Below are 13,706 nucleotides of genomic sequence, written 5' to 3'. Positions count from 1 at the left end.
TGGGAAGAGGCACGGGAAGAAGAAGAAGAAGTTGTTTTGAATTAATAAAATTGAAATCGATCAATATAGTCGTAATGGCAATATCAATGATGACACGTACTTTATAATTCGGATTTAATAACGCTGCGGCAATTTGTTTTTGAGGGCATTTCCACTTAATTTGACATTAAGGAGATGTAGTTTGTATTTTCATTTGTCACTATTACAATCAATTTTATACACAACTTTTAATGATTAGACTGTTCCGTTATTCACTTTGCGTTAATTATCTACTATAAAATATTTTTTTTTCTTTATTGAGGAAACAAACAGCATTCAATGAGTTTATACAATACATGTGACCTTAAAAAAAAGAATATTTTAATAATGTGCTAATTAACGTCCATAAAGGGTAACATGGTGATAAGAAAATATCTTTAAGTAGGTACTTACTCGAATTATAAAAATGATAGAACAAAAATAGCTTCGTTTCTACCCATAAATGCCTCAATGTTTACGAGTGCACTATAAAGTCACAACTACCTCTACGTATCTGCGAGAGCATCGCTTTACTTCCCTGTGGAAGGAAATGTAAAATAAAAGGTTTTCCTTTCCTGGAAGCTTTGAAATTACCTTTTAGCTAGAGAGCAAAGAATGCCTTTTTCAGTTTTAAATCATTATCTTGTTGGCCTCAGTGGCGTGTTGCGAGATTTATTCCAATAATTTAAAATTCGTGAAAGTGAGTAACTTATGTAAGGACCGTAATGAAAATGGAGGTACAAAAGAGGGCAAATCAGGCACAATTTCGTGGAATTTACTGATCGTCCTTCCTGACGTTCAGTACAAGGTGCTGATTTACCTACATAATTAGACATATTCTTGGCAGTAGTTTTTTTACCTGAACCATCTAGCTAAGAGTCTGCTCTTCACGTCAATGGTCCCTTTCTTGTCTAGGTCCTGCAGAAGGTTGTGAGCGTTTAAGAATCCGCTGAGGTACAGAAAACTGTCTGTGTACAGGATAGCAGACCGGCCTACCACTGCCCATGGCATACCGAAAACCTGAAATAAGCAATTAAGTAGTTAATGACAGTGGTATGATGAAAATACAATGATTTGACGCCTATAAAGCCCGATTTAACTACCATAATCTAGCAACAGGATTCAATTTCCTACATTATTATCTTCAAAACTTTCAAGGTTTTCTTTTCAAGGCGTCAACTTTGGTATCGAGAACAGATAATCCTTCAAAGTACTTATCAAAAGCGACAGCGTTAGAATCAAAGAGATCTGATATAAAGTTCGCACCTAAATAAGATTTCTTTGCGTTTGGGACGATATTAAAATTGTCAGAAGTTCCGCTAAGTTTTGTTGCGACTTAATGTACCAACAAAGACCTCCTTAGAAGCTTCACGGACTTTACAAATAACTAGAATTACAAAGTTCTAGGCTGTTTGACAGACAAACAAAATTAAGGGCGAAAGTAGTAAACTTAAAGTTATCAACTTAATTGGAGCTCTTGAAATTATCTCAATAGGTCTCTTGAAGGTAACTGTCTGTGAAATTACGTAAACTTAGATATAACCATAATAATAATGAGAGGAAATAGGTACGTACTGCTGAGTAGCTGGTCTTGTTTACGTAAGGGCTGTGTGCCATTGCCATAGATTTGTGGGCGATGATCAGGGCAAATGCATTGATGCCCCTGAATGCATCGACGCCTTTCACTCTGGTCGGCGCGTCTGAGAGATCGAACACCTTCTTCAAGTTGCGTTTTAGAGAAAACGCATTGAGTAGTTTTTCGAAATTCTTCACGCCGTCTTTTCCATCATCGAGGAGTGTGCCCAGAAGTAGCAGAAGAAGTAGTGCGAGGAAAAAAGTTCTGGAACAAAGAAGTTAGTATCAAGACGGGTTATTGCACTTGAGAATCATTAAGTTCATAAAGATGAGAGATACCCACAGAAACGTGAATATGTACGAGTGCATACATTATTAGGTAAAGCAACTTGGAACAATAATTTTAAAGATGGAACTAAAGATGTAATCTTTAGTAATATGACAACTTCATTGAATATTATTCTGATGTGTCACATACATACCTACATGCAAATTTAAGAAAAACACAAAGTTAAATTAAAACAGTTTTGTTTCTTACATAGAAAGAGCCTTGGCAAAAGAGTAGGGTCGTTTGGAGTTCTTGACAGAGCACATGGTGTGGTGGACCTTCACGGAGATGTCGAGCCCTGAGAGCCGAGCTGACAGTTCCTCCTCCAGGTCAAAGCTGCTGCAAGAGCTGGGCATACACACTCCCCAGAGAAGGCTGGAGTACCTTGGGACGCGGTGTCCCATCTGTGACAAAGAAATACATCACCATGTTATCATTATGTTGCAGTGGAAAATTAATTATGTGGTTATCTTTCAATGCTTATTGCCACTACAAGCATTGGTAGTAGTGATGTGATTTAGTCACTGCATTAAATTGTGGTCGTAAATGAGAGAAAGATGCAAGTAAGTCATGACCGTTTAAAGTTTATTTCAATTTTATTTTTATTTATTTATTTAATATTAGGTACATCGTTGTTGTTCATTTCGGTTCATCACTTCCAAAAGTCTTGAATAAGTGGTTTAACTTTCATATGTAATAGATCTGAATAGTTTGGGGTTGTGTAAATATCTGAAAAAAGGTATTAGTTTACTATTTTGGCTGTTGCTTTCGCCGCGAGTGGAATGGAGTGTGAATACGTGCAACACGCACGTAGCGTTTTGTCGTGACATTGAGCTTTCGAAAAGCTACTGGACGTTATTTGGCGGCAATTAATCGAGTTTGAGGTAAATTGTCATTGTTTTATATGTGGGGAAGCAGAAACTTGCAAGCAAGTATGAATTATGTCGCTAAATAAAAACAGTAGATATGTAAATATAAAGAACAATGTTATGGAAGCTTACAAACAATAGCGTACACGCAATGAATATTTACAAAACATCGTCCTACCATTGTAAAGTTCAAATGAATTCAAAGTCAAATCTGGTTTATGAATTCAATTGTCTGCCTGAAGAATCGCGGGCTTTGGTAGCAAAGAATTCTTTGTGTGTTTTCGCGAACGGCGGAGTCTTCAGCCCGCCTTGGTCAAGGGCCATTGTGTTGCAACAACAATTGTGATTCAAAATCAGCTCAGAGACCAAATAAGACATAGTAGACGAGCCGGTACCCCACTCGGCATACTAACTACGGGCCTTGGGAACGCGTGTGTGTGATCCAGATGACTTGATATTGTGTTGTTGGGTATTTTATGACTTAATTACTTTGTAGTGCCGGCAGCCCTTCCGGTTTTATCTTTCCCTTTGTTTGTTATTGTCACATCAATTAAGATATTAAGAGGCTTTATGTGCATTATATCTTTATAGGCTTATTTTTTTTTACAAATTAATAGCAATATTAAAAATTAAAAGAGACATTCAACGTAGTAAACAGTCAATGACCGCATTTGATTAATAGTTAGGTGTATTAAAATTTTAAAGCAAAAATATTTTCATAATATTATTCTAGAAAGAAAATGAAATTTGAAAAATTGTTCGGTGAGCTTCGAGGGAATATTTATAGCAAAGAAGAGGTCGGACCTGTTTCTCGAGTCTAAACACCTGGGGCTCCTGACGGCTAACTCCATTTGCAAAATTCCTAGCAAAACCATCGCAATGTTGCAAACTGGTTGAGAAGCTAGTTTTTATAATTCATATGAATTATTTATTATTTTTCGAATGCAAAATTTATCAAAATTTGTATTAAGCCATTGTATGATGTCATGTGTTATCTCTGTGAATTCCTAACTTATTTTATTTTGCAAACGTCACTTTTACAACGTTTCTTCGCTATTTAAATTGCATTAAGTTCATACATTTTTATGTCACGTCTGTGGTATGATTTATTATTTAGTTGACGCGGTTTTAAACAAATTCCAGTAAAAATCTTGAACATGAATTATTAAAGAAGTTTTCAGACAGATTGCGAGCGATCGCGTAAAACAACGACTTTGGAAAATTCAATTTTTAGCGCATCCAGCAAGTTATAATAATGAAGCTTGAGCTACGCGATCTTTTGCTTCTATTTTATGGATGTTTTTGTTTAGTTCTACAAAATCTGGATAAAATAGTTTAAAATTAGTTTTTTCTATCACGGAAATATTACATCGTTCGTTACTCGTTCATTTTAAATGTTGACGAAAACAATTCCGAGATTGAGAAAAGTTTTCCTCTTGATTCCGTTGGCTCATAGTTTAAGTACCTATATATTTTAAATTAAGTAGTAAAAAAATATGTTGCTCTGATTTATACTACCTATTATAGTATAGGTAATTATTAAAAGGTTCGTTCACCTTTGATTGTAATTGCACAAGTTTTTGTCAAGTTGCATTCCGCGATTCAGTACAGGAAGTACAGTTTGCAATATTTATATTATCACAAAAAGGCAAATTATGAGGTATAAACATGTAATGTTTGCTGAAAATAAAAATGTAAATAAAAATAACAATCGATAGCATATTATGCGTAACATATGAGATGTGTAAAAGTAAACGGAATTAGGTAAATTGATATTGATAGGTACTCGTATTCAGGAATGCTAACTAATTGTTAAATCGATCTACTTATTGTTAAAAAATCAGATAAATCAATACAATTTCATCATTGTGAAAAATAATAACCTCTGAAAAGCTGAAATTAATTTTCACCTTTTGTTGTTGTTTCAGCGTTGAAATTAAATGTGTTTTTTGATAGTTGTTTTGTTTTTTGTTTGACTCTACCTGCCTACCAAATAAGATGAAAAAACGTTTTTGCAATCCAATAATGTCCGCAATAATGTGTTAAATAGTTCCATCCTAAAGAACGGAAAAGACATTGGTTTTTCATTGCCTGATTTACAATAATTTGAATTCAACTTTATCCAGAATTAACATAGTATCAACCATTATGGTTTTCTATCGTAGTTTTTGATTGTTTAGAGGTGTGGCTTGAATGACAATCGTCAGGGTTAGGGCAGGCCTTGAATTTACGAGTATGTGCGTTGCCTTAGAAGATTCGTTTGCGATTTTGATTGGAATGATGACGCATTATTACTTGTGTGACGTTACTGACGTTACAAATATATTAATTAATATTCTATTTGTGTGATAAGATGTCATATGTTTAGACTACTCGTATTTTATGTTACACCCAAAAGGGACGGGTTGTGGCGGTTTGAACAGTGAACTTCTAGATCTCTATCCCAAACAAGAAAACACGAGTTCAATTTTTATTGTAATTACAAACTGTCTGTAATCTGTATTGTGGTTGACGGTTGTTAGTTTATTAGCGCTTTTTTATTTGTTTCAAACTTAAATGCACATCAACACAGCAAGCATACAGCCATTTAGGTAAATAAATTTTTACTTAGTTTTATATCGCTTTTTACAAATTGGATGAGGTCGCATTAGATAGGTATTTATAAACTTTGAAAATAATCTTGAATTTTTCAGGAAGATTTTCTACCGCTTTTCAACTTTGAAGCGTGGTTTAATTTTGTATGAATATCATATTATATGATAAATCACAGATGTTCTCAGATATGGTTACCTTAAGGTTCAAATGTAATTCATTTCGTCATCGAAGGTCTCAAAAAGGGTTTAACACGCAAGTTCAAAGGTCCAGTCAACGACACCTAATTAAAATAGAATGAATGAACGAAGGGCTCTAGTACTAGCAGTGGAACCGGTCAAATTATACGGTCAATAAAATATTACGATTTTTTTGTCTTAGTCCAACGTCGTAGTTACTAAAATAGTTTTACAACAAAGGGGCCATCCATAAAGTACGTCACACGAATTTAATGATTTTTTTACCCCCCCCTCCGTCCTTGTCACAGATGGTCACATTTCTGAGACACCCCCCTCCCTAGTATGACGTCACATGTTTTGCAATTTCACATCGAAAAATTATTAAATTAACAGCAGTTCCGAAATTAGTTTTATTTCCATTTAAATTAAGTACTTTTTTTATGAAATCAACATTATATCAAATATTTGAAACAATTGAAATGTGATGTCACGAAACTTAGGACCCCTCCCACCCCTTGTCACACCATGTCACACTTTGTCGACCCCCTCCCCCCCTCTTTACGTGTGACGTACTTTATGGATGACCCCAAACTATAAATAGCACAATGTAGTTATTAGTGGCATATTAATAACAAAATTAATATGAATATGGATTATGACGTATTTTAGTTTGTTTTAACTTTTAGGTTTGGTAGGCATAAAATACATAGAGGTGCTACTAATAGTGTAGTGTAGAAGAACTAGTATTTTTGTCAGCTTATTATTTACGTATTTGAACTTTTAATTGCAGCAATAAAATTTAAATATATTTCATTATTTAATTTATAAGGTCCATCATTTATTTTTTTGCTTCAGTAGATATTAAGTACATGAATGTCATAAAATGAAATATTAGTAGTATTAATATGGAACAAGTGTGATTAATGTTTTTAATTTAAAATGACATAAACAGAGTCTACTCGTAGTTATTTATCAAATACAATACACATAACTATAATTAGGTACAGTTAGATACTTTTTAAAGTCTGGAGATAGACCATTTTGTATACAGTTGCATAAATATTTAGGTGTGTTGTCTTTTAGAAGAAATTTTCAAATTTTTGAACGTAAACACACTTATGTGTAAACTATAGTGAGACCGTATGAGAGTGCTATGAGGTTTCAGGATACCAATATAAAGTAGGTAGGTATGTGTAAGTATTCAGACTGTGTCTGCAATTATCCTAGGTCCTTTCCCTTCGAAACGGAACCCGCCATACGGATATCGTTGGTTTCGCGGAAATAGTCTGTTTACGTTTGGATCAAACCAGTTTTGGTATACATTTACTAAAAATTAAAAGTATTATAAAACGACCTTCGAAATTTAATTCATACTTGAATAAGTATAATTTGAATGTTTTGGCCAATATAGACTTCCTTTTCTTGAGTAAAGATTAGGCGCATCACTTACAAATTCTTACAGCGAGATCGTTGTTTCAAAATACAGGGTAAAATTTTACTCTAGCATCGTTATTTTTTTTTTATTTTATTCATTCATCCTTATTTTTTTTGTGTCTTGGCGAAAATAATATAGTTTTTAAGACGTTAATCTGCATTTGGACTTACCATTTTGCTGATGAAGTCTAAAGATAGGATATAGTAAGTAAAACGAAAATTACGACAAATCTTCCCAAAAAAGGCCTCTCTTTCTGAATTCAGAATACGAAGACATTTTCGCACGATATTACTTAAAAACATTTCAAAAACAACAGACAAACGCTAATGATATTTTAATTAGGAAAACAAATTAGTGACATTGTAAACATTCACTATACCCACTAATTGTTAGCATTGTAATACATTTGTCATTACCAGTTAAGTAGGTAATTGTAAGACAATACGTTTTCTTTTGAAATCAAATTTAAATAATGTTTTAGTGTGACACAATACTAAGGGTTAAAATGTCATTGGTCAGGGTGAATCGTTCAATGCAGGCTTTTTGAAGTAAAATAATTGTTTTCGACTTGGGCGATACTTTCTTTAAGTAGGTACCTATTTTCCGCGCTGTAAGAAAATGGCAATCTTGGAAACAAACATGACAGACTGACATTGACATCGAGTTTTCTGTTTGTCCTTGGTAATGGCCCCATGCCGTTTCGTAGTGGGTTTCAATTTGGTATAGGCAAATTAGTGTGATGAGTATGAGTATAATCTGAGTCATAGACACTTAGTACTTACAGATAAGGTAAATGTTAAGGTTTACGTTTAAACCCACTTAGATATCTAGTTGGTGTGACAAGTGGATTATTGTATTGGTGTGACTTACATTGAAATCGATGAATAGTTCTTCAAATATATTATTAAAATGTTAGTTATTTTATGATTTACTAGCTTTTGCCCGCCGCTTCACCCGCGTGAAATTTCGTTTCTCACAGATCGTCATAAATTACAGCCTATATGTTATTCTGGGTTATAAACAATAATGCTGTAAAGTTTCATCAAAATCCGTTCAGTAGTTTTTGCGTGAAAGAGTAACAAACATCCAGACATCCAAACTTTCGCATATACATATAATATTAGTAGGATTTGATGGTAATAAAATTCCATCCAGATCATTGATATTACGTTCATACGAGTTTGAATACACTAGTCGTTGTTTACATTTATCGTCGTATACATACCATAAGCTCTGCTTTGTTAGGTGCCTAATTGGCGTGATGCCTTTAGATTGTAGATGACAGGTCAATCACTTATCATATCTATAATCACTATGAATATTATGCAGCCACACGTTTATCGAATTAATAATCATACTTTATTTATATGGCATAAAAATAAAGACCAATTCAGTCAAAAATGCCATCTGAATTTTTACGAAATTATTACAATTTTTAGTACCACTTTATGTTGTGTGTTATGTTTATATACTTGAACTGAGTGTACAAAAATCTGAAGGTGAAAAACAAACGAGAGCAGTGACTGAACTACGTTACCTTCACCCTTTCTTTGTCCAAAACAGAGCAAATCGGACCGACCTTTTGGGCTGCCAAATTAAAAACTATATTTTAACTTGACATTTGAACTGCCAAAATGTCGTACGTAATTTTGTAGTTACATTTTTTACAGAAATAGATTTACCTATCTAATCGTATAAGAATTGAAATTGAAAAATGTCGACCGCTTCAGAATGGAGGGACTCGAAATCTCGAACTGACTAAGGCTGAGTTGCACCAAATAACTTTAACCGTAACTATAACGATAACCGGTGCTTTTTGTATGGAGTTTGACAGATTTTTGACGTTTGTCAAAGTTAAAGCAACATGGTGCAACCCAGCCTAAGTCTCCTAGTTAAAGTTAGAGCAGCATGCAAAAGGTCATGGTGCGTATTCCACGTGAGAGAGAAAAAAGCATATTTTAGTTGTTGGTATTGTCATAACTCAAGGACAATACTTATTTATGAGATTTTTATCATTTATTTGTAATAAAATAATAATAGAAAAATCTAACTGCATTTCAGATTTAAGTATAGCTGGCTGATTAAAATTAGCTGAAATTAGGTCATAAAAACCGTAAATAAAAAAACACTCACATCAGTAACGTTGCTCCTAATGTAATGTCCGCTATGAACCAGGTTGTCGATTTCCTTGTAGCCATCGTGTCCATCGAAGCTGATCTGCAGCGAGGCGAGGCAGTACTTCCCCCTGACCGCTCCATCTATGCTGAGGCATTCGTCGAAGTCGCCGTACTGGTTGCCGTTGCCGCTTAGCACGCCAGAGGGAGGCTTGGCTGTCGCGTCGAACACTGGAACAAATTCAAATATAAAATTAGTTATTTTTTTTAAAATGAGTGTCAAAACATCAAAATGATTTATTGCAATACAAAATCATGTAAATACAATAAATGATCATCATCACCCATTACGAGTAAGACGCCAAGATACGAGTACTTTTAGAAAATAAAACATTTAACTACTGAACCTGATGCTTTACCAGGAAGTCCCGGTTTTTAGTTAAAATTGGCGGCATTGACGCCATTTTTCTTTTATTTTGAAATTGCAAAACTTCCTACAAGAAAAACAAAAAAAATAATTGCGTATTTTATTTTTCTTAATCATCATAACTGACCAGCTACTCCCATTCACTTTTTAAAAGCAGGACAACTACGAGTAATATTATAAACTTTTTTGTGCAGTACCAAGAAGGTTACAACTATTAAAACTATTTTGTTCTCTTTATTTTTTTAAAGTGAATGGGTCACGGACTGACTTGCATTCCGGGTGCATTTTTTTTCAACCGACTTCAAAAAAGGAGGAGGTTCTCAATTCGACACGTATGTTTTTTTTTTCTATGTTTGTTACGCGATAACTCCGCCAATTATGAACCGATTTGAACAAATCTTTTTTCGGCGTATAGGTAATACCTCAAGGGTGGTCCCATTTAAATTTAATAATAGAAAAAACAACCCCCAAGGGTGGAAAATTGGGGATGAACTTTTTTATATGCAATATCTCCGCCGATTATAAATCAATTTGAACGATTATTTTTTTGTTGAATAGGTATTATCAAAAGGGTGGTTTCATGCGAATTTGAAGAAAATATTTCATCCCCAAGGGTGGAAAATTGGAGATGAACTTTTTTATACGCAATATTTTTAATTTTTAGTTTTTTTTTGTGTTCACGCATTTGAAGTCGGTTTTATTTTTTTTTAAAGTTAATTATTCGTACTAAAATTTTATGTAAACTGCATACTTGGATCACTCGCTGGCTCGCCGATCGCGGTCAAGTTTATGGTCACTTTATGGAGTCAAGGCCTACTTGGTGATAGATTATGCTGCATTACGTAAATGCATCACCAAAAGCGAATGAGAATGCGCACAGTTGCCTACAGACCGGTCTTCGGACGAGTCGGGGAGACATTACTGTATGTTTTTCGATGTATCTTAATATTCATGGCACAGCCCCACCGTGGATATTTCCAGATCTGTTATTGTAGTCATGATACAAGGGGACTTGTGAATATGTAGGGTAGGTAGGTACTTAACATCCGTTGGTGTTTTAATTTAAAAAATCAAAGTCAGTTACTCTGATTGTCTGGTGGAATATAATTTTCTAATAAGTTTCCTAAACTTAAAAAACATGCGTTAATTTTAAGCTGCATGTATCAAACAAGGTTGTATGTTATAAAGATAAATAAATAAAATATATAGCCAGATTTGATCTAAATAAGTTTTGACCGGTAAAAAGAGTAGTGTGAAATATAGGTTAACGTGAAAACATAACAAAACATTGTATTTTAGCCCGTTAAACGTACGCAAAATACCAATAATTAACCGCAGAATGCTTCGGACTTGCCAAATTTCGCAACAGCCAGCCTTGTAACTTACATATCTTTACGATATTGGAAATTCTTTTCCCATTATTCACATAGTCGTAAGTACATGCGAGACTTTAAGTTGTCTTATGAACTTGTAACAATGCCCTTTATATAATAAAACGTATTTTTAGCGGACTATTTAAAAACTTATTTCCTGCTAGGGAAACTCACTGGCGAGTAAGAAAAAAATAAAAGTAAACAATAAAAAAGTTTTTTTTTCGGTTGTTGGCTTTACACGGCTTGTGGAAATAAAAAAGTTGTGAAACTGGCCATGACTTAATTATTGAATGGAATATTTTTAATTTCGGAATATTTTTTAAGTCATTTTTCTAGTTCTTTTTAAAATGGCCAGGTATAGTCGGAGTACATAATTAAGTCCTCAAAATGCATGCATACTCAAGATCATGTTTTTTTTATTTTACTCCTAGTAAGACGCGGTCATTTTAAACTAATGTAGATTACGAGTAATTATAGTCTATTCAATATAGCTTGATTAGAATGACAGCTGCCATCAAAAGTAACGACATAACTTTGTAGTAGCGATCAATGAGAGCTAAATATTGGCGGACAAGAAATAATTCACGTCTGACCTACAAACAATATTTTCGACGACAGTGCTTCCAATAAAAATGTTAATTTCGTGTTAATGCAGCGTTAAATTACACCAATAAGTAGTAATTCGAAATTATAAAAATCAAGCTAGAGTATTAACGACGTCTCTACAAGGTTATCTCGAGTTACAAAAATGTTAGTGTTGGGACATATCGACAAATGTCATATTAAATTAAAACTAATTTCTTAACATATTTAACATTTTTTTTTCTAATTTTTTAACATATTTAAGTCAAGTTATACGTTTTTCTAAATGTTCACTATTAAAAACCAAAAAACATTTCATTCTTAAATAATCAAACATCGGAAATCAATCACCGGTAATTTTTTGGGTATTCATAGCACCGTTGCTCTAGAAGAGATGCCCACCGCCCTCTAGCGAGAGGAAAAAACCACTGAAGAACACTGATGATAATGACTACGACTTAGGTTGTACACCCTTGACATGAATTTTAAATTTTACTGTCTTTAAATTTAAATCATAATTGTCATTTTTATGAATAAAGATATGAAGAAAAATTTAGTGCAATTTTTTATATAATTTTTTCGAAAACTTATCGATACATCTATGTGAACCGTACGAAACATATACAGCACTAGTCACATTCGTTTGACAGCCGTCATTCTAATCAAGCTATATTGGATAGACTATAGGTAGGTACTATGCATTTAGAATTCAGAGTGCTTAAAATGATGCATTTTTAAATGTATGTATTTTTGAATTAAATTAATGCAAAAATTATGCAATTTCGGGTTTCCATCAAAGTTATTATCGAGTTATATCATCCACATATTATAAAATTAAGTGAATCGTTTAAATGCAAATTCGGAAGTTCAAGGCCGTGATAGTGTAACTGAATCCGAAAGTCTTGCGTTTCCAGTCGTGATCTAGTAGGTGTGGTGACAATGCTGACGTCCTTCTGTACAGAGCAGGAAGACACGCAAAAAAACAACTATTTTGTATAAACAAATCTACTAAGTTTAGACTGAATTTAAATCATTAATACTTATAATTTAGAAACATTATCAGTCAGCCGTTTGGTGTAGTGGTTCGTAACGGATCAGAGTTCGCGAGTTCGATTCCTGCACAGTACAAATATTTGTGTGCATGAACATATAAATAAAATAATAATAAAAAATAAAAATAAAAATCATTTATTATCAGACAAAAGCAGTCCATAGTTTGGTTAGTAACAATTTGAACTTAGAGACTATATTAGTAGAGTTAGTAACAATGTTCTTAGAAATATGTTAGTCGTACATCATGGGTTCTGTATATTGACTCTTTATCTATGGACGCTGTATAGCTTCACATGCCTAATGTGTAAGTCAACAAAGCGACCATAGACGGCTGAGTCCAGCCTCTCAGCAATCATTTTCAGGATTCCATTCCCACTTGTCCTCAGTCTTTGTAACACAGACGCAGTTGTTTTGCGCATAATTGAGTGAAAATCGTCAATATGAGCATCCGCGAACATGCCCGAGGCACTACAGTACCGAGGTAGTCGAAATAGAGCCCTGAAAATGTTATTATATTGGACTCGTAGGGCACCAAGGGACCGCTGCGTAAAACTGGTCCACAGACCACTCGTGTAGAAACTTTGGCAGTAGGCTTTAAATAGGGTTAGTTTTACCTGCGCAGTACAACGAGCGAATCTGTGGGTCAGCACCCCGCCACGAATCGCCAATGCCCTACGCTCTCTCTCTATGTCTTTGTCATCCTTTAAATCCTCTGTGACTATGTGCCCAAGGTACTTGAACTGAGATACACGTTTCAAAATTGCCCCATTCAATGTAAGAGGTGCCCCATTCAATGGAAGAGATATATGTTATATGTTTGTTGTTACCTAACTATTTAATTACGTAATAAGGTATAAACCTGTGTAATTAAAATAAATAAATAAATAAATAAATATGTATGTTTGTATTGCGTTGGTAGGGCAAAATGAGTATGAGACATGTAAAGGCTCCAGACCAAAACAAAGTTTTTAAAATTTTATTTTCTTGAAATATTTGACGATTTGTAAGCACTAATTAATAGTCCATTCGAATAAAGAAATTGACTTTGATTTTGACCTGGTGTTTTCTATCTATTCAAAAGTTCAAGGCCGTGATTGTTTCTAACCGAATCCTACCGAATAACAAATGCGTTTGCGCATTCGAAGTGCACCATGCGCTGAC

General features: G+C 34.0%; 1 protein-coding gene across 1 annotated transcript in view; it reads right to left on the bottom strand.

Moving 5' to 3' along the window:
• drd (drop dead) overlaps positions 1 to 13,706 on the bottom strand; it is a 28,212-nt gene that overhangs the window by 6,146 nt on the left and 8,360 nt on the right. Inside the window, exons 2-5 of the mRNA XM_028320112.1 lie at positions 9,130 to 9,341; positions 2,132 to 2,325; positions 1,594 to 1,858; positions 878 to 1,038 (exon numbers count right to left, since the gene is read on the bottom strand). Coding sequence (XP_028175913.1) covers positions 878 to 1,038; positions 1,594 to 1,858; positions 2,132 to 2,325; positions 9,130 to 9,341 — 832 coding nt within the window. The remainder of the gene's footprint in view (positions 1 to 877; positions 1,039 to 1,593; positions 1,859 to 2,131; positions 2,326 to 9,129; positions 9,342 to 13,706) is intronic.

The sequence above is a fragment of the Ostrinia furnacalis genome, unplaced genomic scaffold, assembly GCF_004193835.3.
Source record: "Ostrinia furnacalis isolate ACB-3 unplaced genomic scaffold, ASM419383v2 OfSCF7348, whole genome shotgun sequence".
Taxonomy (NCBI): domain Eukaryota; kingdom Metazoa; phylum Arthropoda; class Insecta; order Lepidoptera; family Crambidae; genus Ostrinia; species Ostrinia furnacalis.
This window is presented reverse-complemented; position numbering and strand designations above follow the sequence as displayed.